Source organism: Saccopteryx leptura, chromosome 10, assembly GCF_036850995.1.
Source record: "Saccopteryx leptura isolate mSacLep1 chromosome 10, mSacLep1_pri_phased_curated, whole genome shotgun sequence".
Taxonomy (NCBI): Eukaryota; Metazoa; Chordata; class Mammalia; order Chiroptera; family Emballonuridae; genus Saccopteryx; species Saccopteryx leptura.
In genome coordinates, this window is record NC_089512.1 from 45,352,669 (window position 1) to 45,376,577 (window position 23,909).

Here is a 23,909-nt window from a genome sequence, read left to right on the forward strand (position 1 = left end):
GTGAGGTCGTGGTCTGGGGCGGCTCTGAGTGATCTCGGGGGAGGGAGGCTGCCTGGCCAGTGAGGGAGCCAGGGCCAAGGTGTCACAGGGCACCCTAAAACTGCACCGCTCTGGGCTCAGTGCAAGTTTCCTTCGCACAGCAGACTGTGCCCTGGGAACAGTTTCGACCATGTGATTGAAGTGGTGTGCTTTTCTAGCTTCTCTGTCACTTCACCCATGAAGTGTTTGGGGTCAAGGTGACTATTTGTAACCGGGACCTTAGGTCATAGACTCTTCAGAACTAGGAAAGCCATAGTTGGACAATCTCTGCAGAGAGTTCAGGGTGTGGTGGCTATGGGAGAGCCACAGGCCACTCTGAGGGTCACAGGTTGAGTCCCCGAGGGCCTCTGAGAACAGGTCTCAGGACTCTGAGTTCAGAGCCTCCTCTCCTGTAACCCGTTCTGCCCCAGGCTGCGGGGCACCGAGAGGAAGACCTCTGCAGCTTCTCCCAGTGCCTCCTCCTGCCCTGTCATGCGTGGGGTTCCCAGAGCTGGAGCCTGCCAGGAAACGTGAACTGAGAAACAGTTTAAAACACTGCTGGCCCAGCAGGTAACACCACACCTCATTCTGACTTCCTTCCTTCGGAAATAAAATCGGTAGCGGTGTTTCTGGGAGCAGGTGTGTGGAGAAAGGCCGAGGGATGTCCAAGGAGCCCCTGCAGGTGTTTCAGGCTGCCCCCACCCCTGGGGACCGGAGGTGACCTGTGATGTGGCCTTCTCTGACCAGCTATACATAGCCAGCAAAGCTTCTTATAAGAGAAACCTCTTTCTGCAGCCCCCACCAGTCCCACCCACCGGCCAGAGGCCTTCCTGTAAATCCCCTGGGAGCTACTGAACCTCGGAACCGAAACCAGCCAGCTGGCACCCCGGACCTGACCGAGTCCCCCGGCAGGCCTCCGTCCTGCCTCTTCTCTTCCTGTGCTCAGCCATGGTGGACATGGGGGGCCTGGACAACCTGATCGCCAACACGGCCTACCTGCAGGCCCGGAAGAGCTCGGAGGGCGACAGCCGGGAGCTGCAGCGGCGGCGCCGGAGCCTGGCGCTGCCCGGGCCGCAGAGCTGCGCGCAGCTGCGCCAGGCCCTGGCCCCGGACTTCGACAGCCTGTGCGAGCAGCAGCCCGTCGGCCGCCGCCTCTTCCGGGACTTCCTGGCCACGGTGCCCCAGTACCGAGAGGCCGCGACCTTCCTGGAGGAGGTGCAGAGCTGGGAGCTGGCTGAGGACGGCCCGGCCAAGGGCCTCATGCTGCAGGCGCTGGCGGCCACCTGCGTGGCTGCCCCCGCCCCCGGGCACCCGCACCCCTTCCTCAGCCCGGCTCTGGCCTCCAAGAGCCAAGGAGCCAGCACCGAGGAAGAGCGAGCGGCCCTGGTGGCCCTGGCCAAGGCTGAGGCTATGGCCTTCTTGCAGGCCCAGCCCTTCCGGGACTTCCTGGCCAGCCCGTTCTACGACAAGTTTCTGCAGTGGAAAGTCTTTGAGATGCAACCGGTGTCAGACAAGTACTTCACCGAGTTCCGGGTACTGGGGAAAGGCGGCTTTGGGGAGGTAAGTGGCCCAGACAGCCAGGCTGGAGGATGAAGGATGCCTTATAAAAGGGTTTTTGTTTGTGCCTCCCTTCTCTGCCCCCCAGGAAACTTCCTTAAAACTAATTTCAGTGCCACCTGTGGAGAATTCCTAGCTCGCTCTCAGCTCTCACCTCTTTTTTCTCATCACCATGGGAAATAAAGTGAGGACGGCCTAGGAATGACAAACAAAATGTGGAATTGGCCAAGAATCTTTATCTCGGGGTCCACACCAGGAACACACTGACATGCCCCGACATTTTGGAGAAGGATAGCAGCACAGAGTGGGAGAGCTCCCTTTCCCTCTTCATTGTAGTAATAGAGGTAATGTGAGGGAAAACTGCAGATATCTGAGAAAGCCCTCACCTTCGGGTAAAGCTGAGAACTCATGTTCACCACTGCTGTGCTCTGCTCTTTTCTTATTTTTCCAGTGAGAGACAGAGACAGAGAGATCCAGAGAGAGACAGATAGGAACAGACAGGAAGGGAGAGAGATGAGAAACATCAATTCTTCATTGAGGCACCTTAGTTGTTCATTGATTGCTTTCTCACATATGGCTTGACTGGCCAATCCAGTGACCCCTTGCTCAAGCCAGTGACCTTGGGCTTCAAGCCAGTGACCATAAGGGTCATATCTATGATCCCACCTCAAACTGGTAAGCCTGCACTCAAGCCGATGAATCCATACTCAAGCCAGAGACCTTCAGGTTTCGAACCTGGATCCTCAGCTCCCAGGCTGACGCTTTATCAACTGCGCCACTGCCTGGTCAGGCACTCTGCTTTTTCTTAAGTAGAAAAATATTTTTGAGGTAAAATCACATAACATAAAATTAACCATTAATCATTTTAAAGTGTATAATTCAGTAGCATTTATCATCTGTTAATGTTGTTTAACCATTGCTTCTATCTAGTTCCAAAAGATTCCCAACACCCCTGTACCAATTAACAGTTAATGGTTCTCCGTCCCCCTTCTTCCCTATGGATATGCCTATTCTGATGTTTCATATAAACGGAATCATACAATATGTTACCTTTTGTGTCTGGCTTCTTTCACTGAGAATAATTTTTGGAGATTCATTTATGTTGTAGCATGTATCATGCTTTCTAGGGCTAAATAACATGCTGTTGTATGGGTGTACTGGATTCCAATTAGCCATTCATTTGTTGATGAACACTTGTTTTTTTTTTTCTACCTCTGGCTATTATAAATAGTACCACTATGAACATCCATGTACAAGTATTTATTTGGATACCTGTTTTCATTTCTCTCTCATGCATGTCTAGGAGTAGAATTGCTGAGTCATATGTTTAACTTTTTGAAGAACCACCAAAATGTTTCACATAGTTCCAGTGTCTTCACATCTTCTCCAACACTTGTTATTTTCCCTTTTTTCAGTGTGGCCAACCTACTGGGGGTGAAGTGGTACCTCATTGTGGTCCCAGGTGTTTCTTTTTAAAAAAATTATTTTGTGTGTGTGTATGTATGTAGTTTTCCAAAGTGGGGGGGGAGGGTTTTGCAGACAGACTCCCGCATGCGCCCAACCGGGATCCACCCAGCATGCCCACCAGGGACCAATGCTCAGCCCCTCTGGGGTGTTGCTCCGCTGCAACCAGAGCCATTCTAGCCCCTGAAGCAAAGGCCATAGAGCCATCCTCAGTGCCTGGGCCAACTTTGCTCCAATGGAGCCTTGGCTGCGGGAGGGGAAGAGAGAGACAAAGAGGAAGGAGAGGGGGAAGGTGGAGAAGCAGATGGGTGCTTCTCCTGTGTGCCCTGACCAGGAATCGAACCCAGGACTTCCACACACTGGGCCGACGCTCTTCTACTGAGCCAACTGGCCAGGGCCAAAAAAAAGTTTACTTTTTATTGATTCATTTTAGAGAGACAGAGAGAGGAAGGGAGAGAGAAAGAGAAGCATCCATTTGTTGTTCAACTATAGTTGTGCATTCACTGATTGCTTCCCTCAACCGGACCGAGGATTGAACCCAAAACCTTGGTGTTTTGGGACAACGCTGTAACTGACTGAGCCAACTGGCCAGGGCCCAGATCTTTCTTGAAGAACACTTCTTAATTACAGTTTCTCTTTTCTCCAAAGCCTGCTGTCTTTTCACTTTGGCTGATTTCCCCCCTCCACCTTCCATATCATCCTCTCCCCTTCTCTCTCTAGTGCTTTCCACTTCTACCTTTTCCTCTTCCTTTCTTTCTCTCTTTTAAGGTATGTGCTGTCCAAGTGAAAAACACTGGTAAGATGTACGCCTGTAAGAAACTAGACAAGAAGCGGCTGAAGAAGAAGAATGGCGAGAAAATGGCCCTCTCGGAAAAGGAAATCTTGGAGAGGATCTGCAGCCCTTTCATTGTTTCTCTGGCCTATGCCTTTGAGAGCAAGTCTCATCTCTGCCTGGTCATGAGCCTCATGAATGGGGGAGACCTCAAGTTCCACATCTACAGCGTGGGCACACGAGGCCTGGCCATGAGCAGGGTGGTCTTCTACTCAGCTCAGATGACCTGTGGGGTGCTGCACCTGCACTCTCTCGGCATCGTCTACCGAGACCTGAAGCCTGAGAACGTGCTTCTGGATGACCTTGGCAACTGCAGGCTGTCCGACCTGGGGCTGGCTGTGCAGATCCAGGATGGCAAGCCTGTCACCCAGAGGGTGAGTGGCTCTCCATCTGCCCTTTGGGTGGGGCACAGAGTCAGCGAGGAAGGGAGAGGGCTGTTCTATTCTCAGGGCAAACAGAGCCTTGAACTTAATTCTTCTAATTTCCTTTTCCCTAAAGCCCTTATGTTGTCATCTTGCCTTAAGAGGATTAACTTAACTGGTTATTTGGGGGCTACTTAGCTCTCCTTTCATTGGAGGCCAAGGGGAGCCTTCTTTGTGAGTTGGAGGTGGTCCACTTTGAATCTGTAGTCAGGGCCTGGGTTTGTTCCACTGATAACCACCTCCCTGGTGCCATGTTCTTTAGTTCAGTGGTCCCCAAGACCTCGGGCTGCGGACCAGTATCGGTCCGTGGGCCATTTGGTACCGGTCCGCAGAAAAAGAATAAATAACTTACATTATTTCCGTTTTATTTATATTTAAGTCTGAACGATGTTTTATTTTTTTTTAATGACCAGATTCCCTCTGTTACATCCGTCTTAGACTCACTCTTGATGCTTGTCTCGGTCACGTGATACGTTTATCTATTCCACCCTAAAGGCCAGTCCGTGAAAATATTTTCTGACATTAAACTGGTCCATGGCCCAAAAAAGGTTGGGGACCACTGCCTTAGTTAATAAAGCCTTGGTTTCCTTTTCTGGAAAATGAGAGGGTTGGACCCTAAAATTCCAGAATATTTGCAGGTGCACTTCAATAGGATAAGACAGAAGAAATTCCCAACTCTTAGTATATTAAATTAATTATGTCCTTGCCTGTTGAGTGTGGAATGGGGGAATGTTTTATATTAAATAAAAATGAAATTTGAAATGAAAATATGTAGAAGAGAACAAAGGCAATTGATGTTTATTTTGAGCAATGTGGTTCAAAATTGCGTGCAGAGAATTATTTGACTAAAAAAGGAATTATAAATAATTAAGAAATTCTGTTAAGTAAACAATACAAAAATCGCTAGAATTCTGACTGGTCTTTACCACTAAATTCTGTGCATGAAGGTGGGAGATTCCCCAGGAAGACAAGTGTCCAAGTCACATTCTTAAATAGTCACTTAAAACTTTGTCTTTGCACAGTTTCCAGTTTACAAGGAAGAGAAAACAGTGAGGCAAGGAAGTGAGGAAAATTATGGCGGGTTTGGAAAACTGCAGGTGATTGTACATGGCTGTAAGGTGAGGGATTTGGACAAGGTATGTAGGGTTCAGATGATGCCAGGGCACTGGAGTGCTTTCTTATAGGGAATAAGGAGCTGCGGAAGGGTTTTAAGAAGGGGAATGACATGAGCCAATTGGCATGTTTAAAGTCCAACCTGGGCTCTGGCTGAGTGCATCATCCTGGTACACTGAGGTCACGAGTCCGATCCCTGGTCAGGGTACATACGAGAAACAATCAGTGAGTATACAGCTAAATGAAACAACTAAGTGGAACAACGAATTGATGCCTCTCTCTCTCTCTCTCTCTCTCTCTCTCTCTCTCTCTCTCTCTTCCTCTCTCTCTCTCTCTCAATCAATGGAAAATTAAAAATAAATAAATAAATCCTTCTTTAAAAAATAAATAAACAAAAATAAAAGGAAGGTAGATGAGAGGCAGAGAAGCAAGTTCGGAGCTTCGTGTGGAGCACCCGGAAGGGATGACAGAGGCCTGAAGGAGCCAGTAGGACTGAAGAAGTGAGAGTAACTTGGAGCTATTGGAAAGAGAGCTGTGAGGGACAGTGAGGGACAGTGAGGGACAGTGAGGGGTGAGGGACAGTGAAGGTCTCTAGCTTTAGTGATCAGAGGAGGAGCAGAACTGTGGGAAAGCAGACAAGTTCCATTGTGATTGTGTTGCATATGAGGCTCCTGCATGACAGGCAGGTGGAGATATTCTCTGGACATTTAGACCTGAAGGTCCGCTGCTGTAGAGAAAGGCCTAGGCTTCACGTGAGGACCCGGAGTCATCACGGCTTGGGAAGCAGCAGGCACCGCCGCAGCCTCTGCCGCAGGAGCCGAAGGAGAAGAGGGCTTCAGGAGGGAGGGTGGTCAGCACTGCCAAATGGTGTGGCGTGTACACAGTCTGCGGGGTTTGGCAATGAGGAGACCATAGTGTCCTTGGTCAGAGCAATTTTCGAGGTCTACACTCAGTCTATGGAGGTTAGACTGAACTGGAAGTAGAGGGTAAGACTAAGGATGGAGGAAGCTGGTTGCTAGAGAGGAACACGGAGGAGGGCGGGGCTGTACAGAGAAAAGAATGGAGCAGATGGAGATGCCGAGGCAAGAACCAGGAGAGCAAGTGCTGCTTCTATGGGAAGGAAACAGGGTGCATGATAGAGGAGAATCCAAGGAAGAAGGAGGATGGAATGGGGGCCTTCAGGGAGGAGGATGGGTGGGGAGGAGGCAGAGTGTTTTATTGGGCCTCACTGTGGAAATAGAAATGTCTGTCTATGCACGAAAAATCTGATGTGCATTACTTCAGGGTTTGGGATTTGTTCTGTCAATTATGCAGAGTAGAAATGTTACTTCTGAGTGTCCCAAATGTATGTATCATGCTAAAGTGATCTATTTCTACTTTGCTGGAGGCTCAGAAAACATATAGCTTCATATCCCTCCATCTCTCTCTCTCTCTCTCTCTCAGAAATTCTTTCTCAGTCTTCCTTTAGCTTCGTTTAAGAGCCAAGAGAATGTTTAAGGAAGGACAATTCCTTTAGTGGCTTCTGTGTCTGGCTCTCCAGCTCTTTGGGAACCCACAGACACTTTCTGTGCCCCCTGGTTATTATCCACTATAATGAATACACTTGGTAGGGAAGTTTGTTGCCGAGACCTCTGACCCTTTTGTCTTCCCTGAGTCTTCTGTCCCATGAGACCAAGCTTCAGGTTTTAGACTACTTGCCCCATCTAAGAAGTTTTATGTCCCTGTCCCCAGGCCTGCCACTGAAGCCTAGGGGATTATCAAGAAGAGTGGGGGGGAAAGAGTCAGAGAGCAAGATCAGAAGCCAAAATAAAAAGAAGGAGAAGGAGAAGGAAAAGAGGAAGAAGAAGGAGGAGGAGGAGGAGGAGGAGGAGGAGGGGGAAGGAGGAAGAGGAAGAGGAGGAGGGGGAAGAGGAGGAGGAGAAGAAGCTGCCTCCTCCCTCCTCACTGTTTACCCCTCTGCATAGCTAAGAAAAGCCCCTCCATTTCCTATTTACTGCAGCTCCCACACATATAACGGGGCCCCCAAGTGAATTTGAAGGTCATAATATTCATAACATGTCACAGAAGAAATGAAAAATAACATATTTACAGGGATTTTGTGACCACTAACATTGTTTTAATACCAAGATACTATGTAAAGAATGACTGTGAACATTATGAAGAGGTGCAAAGGAAAAAATCACCCTGATTATAAAGGTTGATAAATGTGTTGACTCTGTGCAGTCCTTCCAGAAATATTAAGTTGCCGTGGCTTTGGAGTGTTGGCTAGATTCTTCTGATTCAGCTACTCATTTAGTCTTGTATAAGTTAGGGTTGCTCTCTGCTACCTATAACAGAATACCAGATTCTCAGCAGGCCAGGGCCAAGGTCTCTATAAAAATCTCCTGAGCCTTTCTTCCTTGTCACAAGATGGCTTTTGCATCTCCAAATATCAAGTCCACATTCCAGGATGGAGGAAAGGGGAAGAATGAAGCAATATCAACAGACTTCCACTGACATCCATTGGCCAGAACCAGGCCACACGTTCACCCCCAGCTGCAAGGAGCCTGAAAAATTGCTTTTCATTTTCAGCTTCTGTTGCAGAGGAGGTTAGTGAGAAGGCGTTGGTGAGCTGATGGCATCTGTTACACCAGCACCCCCCCCATCACCACCACCAGGAAAAGAAGTATTGATAAGGACTAGGAAATCTTATTCAGCTATTTACTCACTGAGGCAGTAAGTAAAACTAGAGAATGACTTACAAGGAAGTGGTAGGCAGAATGCTAAAGTGACCTCAAATAACCCTTGCCCTTTATCACTTCTTCCCCTTGAGTGTGGGCAGGACCTGTGACTATAATGAGATACCACTCCCATGATTATATTATAAGGCAAAATGTGTTTTAAAGATGTGATTAAAGTTACTAATTGGTTGACTTTGAGTAATTCAAAAGAGAAATTATTCAGGTGGGCTTGACCTAATCACATGAGTCCTTTAAATATGGGAATGGAAGTCAGAGACAGCAGAAGTCGGAAATTCAAAGCATGACAGGGCTTCAGCACACCACTGCTGGCTTGGGAGATGGAGAAAACCATGTGGCCAGGAGCTGAGGGCTGCCTCTGTCTGACAGCCAACAAGAGAACAGGGACCTGAGGGCTACCACCACAAAGAACTGAATTCTGCCGGAATCATGTGAACTTGGAAGAGGATCCTGAGCTCCAGATGAGAATGCAACCTGCCAGACATCCTCACTTTGGCCTTGTGAGATCCTGACCAGAGAACCCCACCATACTGCACCCAAACTTCTGACCTACAGAACTGTGAGCTGATAAATGAGTGTTTTAAGCTACGAAGTCTATGGTTATTTGTTACACAGCAATAGAAAACTCATATAAATCATTACTGAAGGAAGGCAGCCAAAGGAAAGATCTCTTTGAATGACACCTTAAAATTAATGGAGAAACTAGCAAGGTGCTGGACCTTGTTAAGGGGACGTTTCCTTTCTCAAAAGGCTCTGCAGGCCTACCGTTTATTATAATAGAACTTGAGGCTATAAGGGAATTTGAAACTCTGGACTTTATTCTGCCAAGTGGGTAACTCTTTCCCAGGTAGAAGTTGGGCCTCCCTGGAGGGGCACCCATCTTTTCAGGCTATGGAGGACACTAAATGAAGAGCTTTGACCTCGTTCTATAGGGAGGAGGGAACCATTTAAGGTTCTTCAATAGGAAAGTGGCATGACCAGAGTGATTCTTTAGGAAGATGATTCTGACACTATATAAGATAAATTAAAGGAAAAAGCGTCGGAGGTTGGGCAGAAAGAGGGACCCCCAGAGAGTTACTGTAATGATCCACATATAAGGTAATGAAGGTTGAGGCAGCTCCCTGGGCTGCTAACTGTCTTAGGTCTGAACGCTCTCAGCCTCCTGGCCTCTCACCTGGGTTCCACCAAGCCCTATGTCTGTACTCACTTCTCTTTAAGTATGGCTGCCCTTGGAGGAGGAGGTGAGGAGGTACCAGACCTACTCCTGGAGTGTGGTGACTGAAGGAGGCACCTTGGGGGTGGAAGGGCCCCAGGTGGCCCTGCGGGCTTGGAAAGGCTGAGGCAGGCACACGTGGAGAAGCAGGGGCGCTTAAAAGCACTGGCTAAGGTCCCAGGTATAGCACTGGGTCACCGTGTCCACTGTCTCAGGCAGGGCCTGGGACATCTTTATTATTCTATAAAATGGTCTCTGGATTATTTAGAGGAAAAGACTTATAGACTCAAAAGATTAATATATGGAAGTTACTGTGATTTACTGGACTCTCAGTCTTTTTTTTTTCATTTTTAAAGAGGAGAGAGAGAGAGGGAGAGAGAGGAGAGAGAGACAGAGAGAGAGAAGGGGGAGGAGCTGGAAGCATCAACTCCCATATGTGCCTTGACCAGGCAAGCCTCAGCATTTCCAGGTCGACGCTTTATTCACTGCGCCACCACAGGTCAGGCCTGGACTCTCAGTCTTTATGGTACAAAAAGTTACTTAAGAAAATGAAATGCATGGTTTACATAGCTAAGGAGCCCAGAGGCCTGGCCTACTGACACCAGTGTCTGAGCCATGTCCCTGGAAATCTCTCCCTCCGTTTCCCAGCTCCAATCTCCTTGGTGTTGACCTCACTCTCAGGCCAGTGTTCCCGCATAGAGGCCCCTTGCAGCTCCACACATGTCCTGCCAATGGAGCAGACCCCGTGGAAAGAACACACTTCCCTATTAACAGTTCCTCTATGATTCCCAGGGAAGACTCTCAATGGATAACCCAGGTCACATGCCCAACCACAATCAATGCTACAGGCAAGGATAAAATGGCTGCTGTTCCCAGGAGCCAGGAACAAAGTCTGTCCCACCTGCTCTCACAAACTTAAAGCAGAGGAATGCATTCTCCAAAGGAAAGTCAGGAGGGAAAAGAATGCGAAATAAATGTCAGGCAAAAACAGTGGAGGCCTCTCATCATTGCTATTACCGCAATGATTTAAAAAGCTCAGAAGCTTTCTGACCTTTTAATTAAAGGGTAATGGGATTTAGATCCTCTACAAAAGCTTCTATGAGATAGAGACTAGTATTAGCTCCATTTTACAGATTGAGACTCAGAGAGGTTAAGTTACCCACCCAAAGTCACATCACTAGTATATGATAGGTACCAGGTACGTCAGATTTGAGAGCACTTACAGTTTTGAATCAAACCTTGTTAAGTTCTCACATAGGGCAGACCAGCCTGTGGCTTTTAATGCTATAAAAGGCTCTCTGTTCAGGAAAACTCAGACAGAACAAATGCATGTGATGGCATCAGCATATCTTCCTCAGCCTGGTCTGATGTGGACGCCAATCACAAGCCTAGCTGAACCACTAGCAGAGTTATGACTTCAGAAAACAAGCACCGTCACCGACACATGGAATCCCATGACAGTCTCAGTGCTGGCCTCCCACACAGAGACACAATGTCATTAAGCATGATCTCAGCCACTGTCTAAGTTCATTTGTAATAAATGTAATAAGTGCTCCTGCCTGTTCTCAGCTGACATGGACATGCACACAATAAAACAAACTCATATCACTTTTTAGAGGCTCCAGAAAAATATAATAGGAAACTTGGGAAGTGGGGCTCGTGCTGGGACTTTTCAGATTCAGCATTCTATGTAGAGAACAGTGACCTTCAGATTCTATGGAACATGAGTCCTTATAAATTGTTATTTTGTCAGGAACGGGAATAAAGTTAGAATAATGACCCAAAAGTTTGAACTTAGTTGGTTGCCTTGTCCAGCCTTGAAGCCTCTGACCAACTCCTTACATTCAGAAAGATAATGGGTGACAGAGGTTAGGCATGATCATATTTATTTTTAAAGCTTCTACTATACTGAATACAATGATAGAGACACACTGAATAAGTGGTTTTTAAGAGATCTCTGCATGCGTTTCATCAGAAGTTAACACCTGCATGCAGCACAACCATTCTGACCCTGTTCCAAAGTTTCTCTTTTTGAAAGTTACTTCTGGCCCTGGCCGGTTGGCTCAGTGGTAGAGCGCGTTGGCCTGGCATGCGGAAGTCCCAGGTTCGATTCCCGGCCAGGGCACACAGGAGAGGTGCCCATCTGCTTCTCCACCCCTCCCCCTCTCCTTCCTCTCTCTCTCTTCCCCTCCCGCAGCTGAGGCTCCGTTGGAGCAAAAGATGGCCCCGGCGCTGGGGGACGGCTCCGTGGCCTCTGCCCCAGGCGCTAGAGTGGCTCTGGTCACGGCAGAGCGACGCCCCGGATGGGCAGAGTATTGCCCCCTGGTGGGCATGCTGAGTGGATCCCGGTCGGGCGCATGCGGGAGTCTGTCTGACTGCCTCCCCATTTCCAGCTTCAGAAAAATACAAAAAAAAAAAAAAAAGAAAGTTACTTCTGAGTAGCAGTTTAAGAACCACACAGGAGAGGCATTCTGGTTACTTCGAGGTCACACATTGGTCTCCGCCAAAATTATAACCACCGTCATTAACTAAATTAGTTCCTAATAACTTTTTACCACTACAAAAATTTCAAGTCCATTCTCAAAGTATTTATACTACTATTAATGGCATTCAAAAATCTTCACAACAGTCTCAAAATTATTTTTGTTAACATTCTTGCATTGGAAAGGCAGTCATTCATTCATTGACTCAGTCAGGCAAGCATCCAGCATATATTTGTTGAGCATTTCCCAGGACTGTGAAGCATGAAGGCTAGAATGGTGAGCTAAAAATGGACATGATTTTCTGCCCGCATGGAGCTTAGGGTCTAGTAGGAGAGATAACACTTAATAATCATTCGAATAGATGTAGAATTTCAATGATAAATTCTGCGAAGATGTGGTATGGTACATGGGGCTCTCCAAGGAGGATTTGACAATGTGTAAGAACCAGAGTTAACCACAGGGAAATACCAATTACTTGTTATCAGAAGGTAGACTGGAACTCATTCAGCAAAGTAGCAGTGGCGGTGTCTTAGGCTGAGTTTCCTGGAAATGGACTGTAAGACAGATCTACACGTGGAAGATTTATGAGGGTATACTCCCATGCAGTACATGTGCAAGGAAGGCAGGACCGGGCAAAGAGCGAAGCTGACCCACAAGGAGGTTGAACTAAGACCTGGGGCAGTCCTTCAGCAACCTCTGGAACTGAGATTGCTCTCAGAGTTGTCTCAAATCAAGGTGGGATCCAGGCTTTTGTATCCCTCCATGAGCCGGCCGATGACCTTGGCCAGCTGCCAGAATGGGGGAACCTCAGGCGAGGCAGTTCCCTGCTGCGCAGGACAATTTCCAGGGTGGGGAGCAGCGGGGAGCCGTCAGCAGTCAGTGGTCCCAGCCGGGAATGGCTACATAAATTTCACTGCTCATGGCGAAATGAAAATGGGGGTCCCTTACTAAGATATCAAAGAAAAGCTTTCTCCTCTCTTTCATGTTCAATCTTTCAACCAGTCATGGTTTGTTTGTTTTTTATTGCTATTCAATATTGCACCCCCTCAAGCTTGGAGGTACATGAGGCATGAGGGAACAGTGGACTGACCCCAGCCAAGAACCCATCGCTAGGAGGCAAGAAGGTGACGGGGTAGGATTCCATGCGTGTGAGCCAAGGCTCCAAGACCTGCTTGCATACTCCATTGTCTCTCTAGATTTAACTTACAAAAAAAAAAAATTTTTTTTTAAGCCTTTATTCATTTTTAGAGAGGGGAGAGAGAAGGAGAAGGGAGGAGCAGGAAGCGTCAACTCCCATATGTGCCTTGACCAGGCAAGCCCAGGGTTTTGAACTGGTGACCTCAGCATTTCCAGGTTGATGCTTGATCCACTGCGCCACCACAGATCAGGCCCAGAATTTGTTAAGACAACCTTCAAAACCTTCACTGTCTGCTAGGCAGGGAAGCAGCACCATCCTGCTGGTGGACCTCCCCTTGCTCTGCACCTGTGGGCTGGCCACAGGAGAAGGCAACAATGAGGTTTTTCACGGACTTTTGATAAATGCTGCTGGTGGGTTCCCCAGAGGAGCTCTATGAGGGGGCCCAGGGCAAGTACCATGTCAGTGCAGACGTCAAGGTGGTGATGACAGAGCTCAAGTCCTGCAGAGATGTCGGACAGCTATGCACAAGGCAGAGCTGGTCAAGCTGCTGGTTCAAGTGTTGGACAGCCAGGATGGTGCGTAGCTGACCCCAAACATGGCTCCAAGAGGCCACAGGACCGGCTACAAAAGCAGCCATGGCCACACCATCCCACTTCCCCACGTGGGAATTCATCTTCAAACGCTTCCTGCAGCCGAACAGTATTTAACCCCAGCACGGGGCTGCCTCTGAGCACAGGCCCTGTCTGACTGCACTGGCTGGCCCTGGTCCCAGCGGCTGGGGAGTGGAGGCCGAGGACCTGAAGAGGGACCTGGGCGGAGTACTCCAAGATGCCCTCCAGGAGGGGCAGAGCACGTCAGGCGATGGGAATGGCCAGTGCAATGGACCTGCACTAAGGAAAGTGAAAGGGAGCCGGGAGAGGAAAGCACGCAGCAAGAGGACACGCGGTCAGATGAAGCTGCAGGGACACCAACCTGGCGTTACAGGCCGTGCACAGGACTGGCTTTTTGCTTACAAGCACTGGAAAGCTTTTAAAGGATCTAACCAAGAGGGTAACATGCTCAGAATTCTCTTTTGAAAAAAATTACTCCATCAGAAATGAAAATAGATCCGAGGGGATTCAAGTGGATGGTGGTCACTTGTCACCCAGGTGAGAGTTGATGGCAGCGCAGGTCACAGCGAGGGTTGGTAAAGCCAGAGCGCAGTTGGTGAATTAAGAGGAAACTTCAGAAGGAACAGGACTCAGTGATGCCTTGGATATGGGGGAAGGAAGAGAGAGAGGTGTCCAGAGTGATTTATTAGGTGAGGTTTTGTTGCAGGTACAGACTTGGCTCCTGAGTACAACAGGGAACGAGACAGACAAACACCAGCTTTCATGAAGCGCCAGGAAGGAGAAGAGACCCACAAGTAAAAGGACAGTGCCATTGCAGTGTGCTCAGGGCTGTCCAAGTTGGGTGCGTGTGAGGGCGCCCAGCCTGACATGGGGACATGGGGTAAGGAAGGGCTTCCAGGAGGAAATGACAACCGAGTCACACTTACCAGGCAAACAGAAGCTAGGCAAGTACAAGAAAGGGGAGTGGATGAGGCAAAGGAAGCAGCACGGGTCAGTGGTCCACAGCTGAGGGTGATTTGGGCCCCCAGGGGACATTTGGCAATGACTGGCGACAGTTTTGGTTGTTATGTCTGGAGAGTTGCTACTGGCAACTAGTGGGTAGAGGCCAAGGATGCTGCCAATGTCTTATAATGCCCAGCACAACGCCCATCCCCAAACAATAATCTGGCCCACAATGTCCATGGTGCCACAGTTGAAAACCCTGGCCAAGGTAAAGTCATAAAATGAGAATGTGAGTTCAGTCACAGAACAGAGTGGTTCTGCAGCTACCTAGAGTGTGGCGTCACAGGTGTGAGTGGTGACAAAGGGTACCACTAGAGATGCCAGACCCTAGGAGGCTGGAGCAATCAGACAAGGGCATTCGAACCCGATGACTAAGGTATTAGGGAGCCACTGAAGGCTTTCAGTTTGAAAGTGACAAAACTAGTCTTGGAAGGACAGTCTGGAAAACTGTAAACAGAAGGGAGGTGAAGCAGAGGGTCTGAAAACTGGGTGGGTTGGCACATTGTCTGGTGAGTTGTGGAGGTAAGGAGAGAGTTAGGAAGCCTGCAGGGTGCACCACAAAGGGGCTGCCATGCAACATGGTGCGATCCAGGGACCAAAAGGATGCTGCATCATCTAACTTGATATAGACAGGTGTCGGAAGCCCAGAACATCCCTTCAGATCAAGTGCAGCTGATGAAATATGGTCCACAGGATCATAAGATGGGAGGAGCATGAGTGTGCCGACGCATCTGCCACTTACTATGGCTGCTTTGTACAGATGCACAGTCCTCTTCTCTAAGCCTGGTTAATACCGCCTGCCTCTTAGGCTTAATGAGAAGATTAAGAAACAAGGCAGATAAATACCTTGCATTGGGTCAGCCACTTGGTAAGCAATCAAAAAATGACTATTCTGATTATTCTACAAGAAGTCAAACGCCAGCCCTTCCGTCCCAATTTCTACTGTTGCATTGTTTCTGCCTCACCTGATGGGCACTGTACCCGCTCAGGTGACCTCTGCAGCTGTGCTTTGTTCCCCGGGGAGAGGCACGGGGAGCCAGCAGGAGGCTGGGACTGCGGGGGCGGGCGAGCAGGGGCGAAGGCGCAGCTCACCTCCTGGCGGAGCAGGGTAGGCACACGCCCTTGTCTTGCTCCCTCACAGCCACGTGGAGCCTCGCTTGTGGTTTTATTTTGAGCATCGTGGAGGCACCATGGAAAATATGCCTCAGCCCACAGCTGGATAGATTCACAGAACATGAAACCACCAAAGAACACACTCGGGTGAAACAATCACAACTACTGTACTGATTGATCTCGGGTGAAATGCCAGGCCCGTCTTTCAACCCAACGGAGTCTTAAAGGGTTCTGGGTTTTTCTTCTTGTGCAACTGCCCTGCCAAAGACGGCCAAAACCCAGGCTTCATGAGCATCACAGCTAACCTACCAGGGCCTGTCAGGTGTCAGGTTTCTGGAAGGCACGAATTGGGTGTGATCACTTTCATCCTTATCACAGTCCTATGAGGTAAGAGCTGTGCAGCTCAGAGAGGTTGAGTAACTGGTCCTAGGTGACCAGCTCTTAATGGGTAAAGCTGGGATCTGAACCACAGCAAACTGACACCAGGCTTTATAGCTCACAAAGCATGACTCCAGGGAGCCTTCTTTTGGGTTCCCTGTGGGCTTTTTGAAACTGTGTCCTCCCAGGGGTGTCAGAAAGAGCAGAAAGCCACCTCCGGTGCGGCTCCTGCTCCCCAGCCAGGAAGTGGCGGCCCCGCGCAAAGCGGCCCGGTGAGCGGTGAGCCGACAGCACTCTGGAGGCGGCTGCCTGGGCCCGAGCACCTGGGCGGAGCCTCGAATTAAGTCCCCTGGGGTCTTGGGCCGCATTCCTCAGAGGTCTGTAAAGGCCACCGCTTAAAGGCGCAGAGGAGCAGCTGGGAATGAGAACAAAGCGGCCAGGCCCCCCTCAGAGGAAGGAAGGAGTGAGCCCCAGGAAACAGCTGATAGCGCTAAGCTCAGCTTGTTTTTTTCCTCTGCTCAACAGTTCTCCTGCCACGGCAAACAAAAGATGTACATTCTGATTCCCTCTTCTGTTTGGATTGTGCTGTCGAGTGGATCTGGTTTGTGATGAGCTTGAGGGGGTAGGGAGGGGGGGAGAGACATCCGCGGGCGTTTCTTGCTCCACTGTCCAGTTCGCTGGGCTGCCGCTGCCAGCCGCCTGTAAAGGCAGAGGGCTTCCTTTCTGTGTTTTTCCCCACCTGGTCATCAAATCCAGCTTGGCCTGGCCACGCCAGGGGCATGACATCAGCATTTCTTCTAATGATTGAATTTAAGGGTGCCAACTATTCAGATTCAGTGGAAGCTGGAGGTTTCCTCCTGACCTTGACCTTGAAGGACCTGCATGTACGTGCAAGTATGCACACACACACTATTTTATGGATGTGTAAAACTATTAAGATATGAATTGTGCCTTCTCAGACCTAGTTCTGAAAGGCTCCTCCTAGTTCTCACCACATCCGAGGTCACAGTCCACTACTGACCAAAACCACCGTGGGACTCCTTGGAGTGCAGAGTTCACCCAGCCTGGACACTGCCACTTAGCCCGGTGGGCCCAGGGATGAGAGTGACAACAGCTACAGGATCAATGGAAACCAGCATCCAACAGTACAAGAAATGTAGGGGATGTCTGTCTGCACAGGTCCCAACAGGCTGGCTCTGATCCTGATCCCAACTTAGAATGTCCACCTTCCTCAAAGTGTGGACACCTGTAGGTGACAAGTAGCCCTGATGGGACTAAGCAATCCACGTGCAATGACTGGTAGAGGGACTTCTTGCCGCTTCCTGGAGAACAGTGGGGGAAGGGGCAGCCTCCAGTGGCTTCCTTTTAAACCCTGTGAGGTCTGGTGCTGGAGACCCTGCAATGCTGGGTATGCTTTGTTTTGCCTGACCAGGTGTTGACTGTGTGAGTCCGCAAAGGGCACAATACAACCAAAAGCAAAACAAAATGAAGCAAGAGGGAAAAAAAGAAAAAGAAAAACCACTCACGAAAACGTCCATTAAGATTTCTGTTGCTGCTAACACTTGGGTGATCCCTACAGCTCTGGCAATGGCACTTCTGGTCATGCGAACTGAAAGCAACTGTTTGATGGCACAGAGACTGCTGTGCGGGGGCCCTTTGTAACTGCAGGAGTTAAACTGAGCGGAGAGGTCAGCATGGCTGGACCCCGCCCCATGCTGCTTGGCCCCTTCTCTCCTCCCACCCTGCTCTGAGGAGGCAGTTCACAGGCAGGAGACAAATGGCATAAAGGGCAGGCAATTAATTTTTTCAGCTGGAGGCTGCGATGGAATTTGGTGCTTAGACTCTCGTGTGCGCCTCTAATTCCATTCTTTTCCTCTGTGAAATACTGCCATTCTTCAAGGAGGTGGTGCCCTTCAGAATTCCACTGTGACATTTTCTGTCTAGAGCCAAGAGGTAAATTTAGTCCTAAAATTATTTGGAATGAATCTCAGGCTACCCTGCTGTCTCGTGCTTTTTCCACTACACCAGAAGGCTATAGTGTTGTAAAGATGGTGGCCAATTCTTCATTCATTTTCTCCAGGGGCGGGGGGCAACGTGTTCCCAGAGTACTACTCGGGGTCTGGCCCCTACCTCCCAGCAGTCTTTGTAGTGTGGAGCAGCCCAGCCTGCCTCTGAAGAACAGAATACAGGAAAAGAATGGGAAACTTATTGGGAAAGGGGGAAGGGCAGCAGCTTAATTAAGCAAGACTGGACTTAGTACTTGGCAAATGGGAACGTGAAGGATGGGATACTAAGGGGAGAAAATGAATCCTAAAGGGGACTTGGAGAGGTAAGAAAAGCCACTTCACCTACTTCCATAGAGACAGTGTAATGCAGTGGTTCAAAGTGCAGACCTGGGTGTGAATTTGGGGTGGGTAACTTTGGGCAAGATTTAATCTCTCTGTGGCTCAGTTTTCTAATCTATAAAATGGAAGATAAAATAGTTTCTATCTCATAAGACTATCATGAAGCTTAAACAAGAAATTCATGTAAAGCACTTGAGAAAATATTTAGCATGTAATAAGCACTCAGTAAGCATTATTCGTGATTATTTCTAATTTTTCTCCCAACATGTAACTCACAATCCATTTTTCAGGACAAAGCATGTTTTCCATTTTCACCTTATACCTTCTACTGAGCAACTGATGTTTATCTGGTTTTTTGACTAGTGATTTTAATCCTTAAAGTCACTCACCTCTGAAATTTGCTCATTAAGGGTGCCACACACAGAGCAAGTTCACAATAAATATTGTTGAGTAGATTTACCAATCACCACCATCTGACCTGCAATTGGATGTTGTTTGTAGTCTTTCTGTGTGCCTCTCCCACCCCAGCATAAGAGACTGAACAAAGAGAAGCTGGATAGGAACAGGAAGAACTTCAGCCCTTTCCCTACCTCGGGGTTCAGGATAAGGGTAAGCAGGCTGACACCTCCCAGGTAGGGTACTGGAGAATCTCTTATGGGGAAATGGAACCGCCTAACAGAAAAGGTCAGTGTATCCTCGCAGGTGAGGTCCCCATTGAAATGGCCTGGCAGAATCACCCTACAGTGAAACCCATTCATTGACCAACTTCTTGTTAGCTTTTTAGTGTGCACTCTTACTTGTGCACAGATAGTCAAAGATCATTTGTCATTTCAAAAAACATTCTAAAGTGAAAGACAATGCAACAAGAAGAGAGAGAGGGAGGGGAAAGAAACTTGTAGAAAACAGAAGCAATGCAGGGAGTAAGAGACCATTTTTAAAAACTTATTTTTAATATCCTTTGAGATTTAAGAGAAGATATCAATTGCATCCATGAAACAAGAACAGATGCTATGAAACAAGGAACATTCAGAGAAAAACAATAAGGATATGTATCTACCATTCAACTTTATTTATATGAAATCTGAGAACAGACCAAACTAATTTACAGTGACAGAAATCAGAAAGCAGTTGCATGGGAAGGAAGATGGACTAGAAAGGGACACAGAGAACTTTCTTGGATGAAAATGCTCTGTATCTTTTTTGGCTGGCCTTTATGTGGGTGTATTCAATTATCAAAATTTATTTAACTGAATATCTAAGATCTGAGCACATTATTCTACACTAATTATATGTTAATAAATACGTATTTGCAGAAATGACAAGTTCAGTAGAAAACTTAAGCCTCTAGGTCTAGCAATCAATATACAGGAAATACACTGCTCACAAAAATTAGGGGATCGGGGAACGTGCAGATACTCCAGTACTTTCAGCCTTTTGTATAGTGTATTTTCACCAATGAAATAAGAGTTGGTTTTGCAATTCATTTGCATAATCAAACAACTTTCTTTGACTTGTTATTTGCTTTTCTGATGTTCTTGTTTAATAATAAAAAAAATGCTTCTTTTTTTTATCACTTCATATTCATTTAAAAATGTTCCCTAATATTTGTGAGCAGTATACATAGAACAGAGGAACATGTTAAATGACACCACAGAGATGCAGTCAGTCAGCAAAATCTGAATGTGGCAAACTGCAGTTCCGCCAGTTTTTTCCAATACAAGCTTGCAGGAGGTGTGAAAGGTGGAAACTGGCCCTGGCCGGTTGGCTCAGCGGTGGAGCCTCGGCCTGGCGTGCGGGGGACTCTGGTTCGATTCCCGGCCAGGGCACATAGGAGAGGCGCCCATTTGCTTTTCCACCCCCCCCCTTCCTCTCTGTCTCTCTCTTCCCCTCCCGCAGCCGAGGCTCCATTGGAGCAAGGATGGCCCGGGCGCTAGGGATGGCTCCTTGGCCTCTGCCCCAGGCGCTAGAGTGGCTCTGGTCGCAACAGAGCGACGCCCCAGAGGGGCAAAGCATTGCCCCCTGGTGGGCAGAGCATCGCCCCCTGGTGGGCGTGCTGGGTGGATCCCGGTCGGGCGCATGCGGGAGTCTGTCTGACTGTCTCTCCCCATTTCCAGCTTCAGAAAAATACAAAAAAAAAAGATGGAAACTGCCATGGACTAGCGCGGCTAGCAATTGTCCAGGTCCTGAGTGAGAATGGTGTGCAATGAAGAAATAAACTCAGAGAGAAAAAGGATGGGAATGGGAGGTCTCTGTACAGCCCATAGCTTGCAAGAGCAAGTCTCTACCCCAAAACCACTTAATTTATAGGGCAGAGCAAAGACATTAGCAAATCAAAGAGATCTCTGATACAAAGTCACATTTCTAAGGCAACTCAAGAATTCTTGCAAGTGCAGAAAACCCTCCATCCTGCATAACATCTTAACTTCACAAAACAAAGAGTAAACACAGCTAACACGGAGGTGTGGAGAAGGGCATGTAAATTGCTCTTACCAACTTAAACTAGTCAGAGATTGTGGGGAAGAACTTAGCCTTTAGCAACTTAAGCAAGTGAGGTGGGAGGATGAGCCCAGTAGAAATACTCAGCTTCATAGCCAATATGGAGGTGTGGGGAAGAGCTTAGCCTTTAGCTTAAGCTTTAAACTGGGAGGGCTTGGCCAGCTTGCAGTCTCCCACAGGAAACCACGGAGCTGCACTAAGAACATGAAGCCAAAATGTATTAAAAGTGAAAGTATTACAAACACCCGGGTGTGAGTGGGCTGACAGAGACTAAGCCTAGTCAGCCCTGAGCAGAGAAAAGGCACTTCCTTTTATACTGAAAGGTGGGGAATGGGGAGTTGATCAGCAGGTGGGTTTTGGTTAACTCCCGGGTTTTCATTTATTTTATTATTTTTTTTTTTTTTGTATTTTTCTGAAGCTGGAAATGGGGAGAGACAGTCAGACAGACTCCCGCATGTGCCCGACCGGGATCCACCTGGCACGCCCACCAGGGGCGACGCTCTGCCCACCAGGAGGCGATGCTCTGCCCCTCCGGGGCGTCGCTCTGCCGCGACCAGAGCCACTCTAGCGCCTGGGGCAGAGGCCAAGGAGCCATCCCCAGCGCCCGGGCCATCTTTTGCTCCAATGGAGCCTTGGCTGCGGGAGGGGAAGAGAGAGACAGAGAGGAAGGAGGGGGGGGGGGAGCAAATGGGCACTTCTCCTATGTGCCCTGGCCGGGAATCGAACCCGTGTCCCCCGCACGCCAGGCTGACGCTCTACCGCTGAGCCAACCGGCCAGGGCCAACTCCCGGGTTTTCAGTTCCCAGCCCAGCATGCCTCAGTAACTGTCTTAATTGGCCTGTCTTCAGGTGATTGATTAACAAATTTCTCCCACAGTTTGATCTGACAGCAGTCAAACTGATTTCAAGCTGTAGAATGGGAGCGAACTGCTTCTATTTACCTAAGAAGGTGATAACAGACGACAAAATAAGAATTCAGATATTCACAGAGATTTAAGAGACATATTAATCACCCATGTTGTATGAACTGTATTTGAATCCAAATTTAAAATAAACTGTTTAGAAGACAAATTTATAGGACATAGTGAAAGTGTTAAATATCCAGGTTTTTGATAATACTAAAGAATTGTTACTTGAAGTGAGATAATGGTACTGTAGTGCTTGGTTCTTTGGATTTTTTAAAGCAATCTTATCTTTTAGAGAGTCATAGTGAAATACAAACAATACAAGGTCTAGGATATTCTGTGGCAATGGGAGTGGGTAGGGGTACAGAGGCAGTGTGTTTAATATGGAATTTGGGTGACCATATATTCCAGTTTGCCTAGGACAGTGCCAGTTTACATCTGTTACCCATCCCTTTGTTAATCTACTAGTCCATTATATCTTGAACGTATTCTCACATAAGCTCTCGTCCCTTTTTCCCAACCTTCATCTTGCTCATATCACTTGATCACCCTTAGTGCAAAGGATACTGGGAGGTGGAATACTTATGCTTCTAGTTTCTATAATAGAGGTATGCAAGGGAAAAGGGAAACTGGGAATGGCCGTTTGCTACCTTGGCTCTTACAGCATTTCTCAGACTCATCTACATCTCCCCTCCAGACTCCCTTCTCACTATTTTTGCAGGTGTTGCTCCTGAGTGAAGTATCTACACACACACACACACACACCCTCTGGCTTCCCTATGCTTACTTTACACTCTCATTATGGCATTTACCCTTCTCTATTGAATTAGCCTTTTGACCTGTCTGTCTCCACCAGCCTGTAAGTTCTCAAGGGCATGGCTCAGTGCTGAATGGAGAGCATCTAGTGACCACCTTACTAGTGCTTATTTAACAAACGTTTTGTTGGGCATGCATCAAGTAAGGCAGTAAGGACCCGGTTTGGATACAATAATGAGTAAGTATATCCTGGGCCTCAGAGGATCCTACAATACACTCCTGTCCAGGCAAATGCAAAACTAGACAAGACACCAGGACAACAGATGTAAACTGGAACCATCCCAGGCAAACCAGAATATATGGTCAGCCAAATTATATCTTCCAGACACTCACTGCTTCTGTGAAAAAGCAGTGCCATGCTGACTCATACCCAGCCTGTCAGACCCCAGTCATTTCCAGAATTTTCTTGCACATGCCAATTACTCCTTATTAGTACTTGGGTCGTTTAACTTTTTGTTGTTGTTATTCATGTAAAAATTATTATAAGTGCAATATTCCTAAGGCATTACATGCACTGTGCAAATAAAAAATACATACTTAAGCAATTAGAAAAAAATCACATCATGAGTAGCTGAAACACTTTGCAACCTTTTTCGTGTACTAAAATGCATATTAATAATCAGTATGTGAAACCCATTACATATATAAATTTCTTGGTACTAGCACTAGACCTTGGTCTATTGTCTCTATTGATGGACATTGTGGGTATTTCCATCTTGTGACCACTAAGAATAATGGAACAAAGAAATCTCAAAACACATCCCTTTTCCTTTCTTCTAAGTCATTTCTTTGAGGTATGTACTCCAGTTAAGTAATGTAGCCAAAGGACAGAAACAATTAATGCATCCAATTTTGTACTCTAAGTCTTGTTGCTCCCCTAAAAGTCTGGTTCAGTTTACGAGTACATTTTTTCCTTACAACTCTGCCAATAATTTATATTATCATTTTCATGTACTAATATGAGCTTATTGTCATTTTAAGGTATTCTGTTTGCATTTTTAATTGCTGTACACTCTAACCAAAAGCAATTTAGTTTGGGGGAAAACATATTATGTAAATATGTATTTTATCATTGCAAGGTAAGTTGTAAGTATTCATTAAATATTTGTTGAATGAATAAATATATTAAAATCACACAGTCGCACACAAAAAAAATACTACATGATTCCAGTTAAGTAAGGTACCCAGAGTATTCAAATTCATAAAGACAGAAAGTTTCATGGCGGATTCCAGGGGTCAGGGAATTGTTGTCTAAGGGTATAAGAG

The 23,909-nt window shown here is 47.5% G+C and overlaps 1 protein-coding gene and 1 pseudogene across 1 annotated transcript in view; both read left to right on the forward strand.

Annotated features, from left to right (window-relative positions):
• Window positions 1-820: 820 nt before the first annotated feature.
• The window catches only part of GRK7 (G protein-coupled receptor kinase 7), a 37,066-nt gene continuing 13,977 nt past the window's right edge, over window positions 821-23,909 (forward strand). The window contains exons 1-2 of the mRNA XM_066350486.1: window positions 821-1,578; window positions 3,808-4,245. Of these exons, the coding sequence (XP_066206583.1) occupies window positions 967-1,578; window positions 3,808-4,245 (1,050 nt within the window). The 5' untranslated portion in view covers window positions 821-966. The remainder of the gene's footprint in view (window positions 1,579-3,807; window positions 4,246-23,909) is intronic.
• On the forward strand, window positions 12,233-13,561 carry LOC136382404 (secretoglobin family 1C member 2-like; annotated as a pseudogene).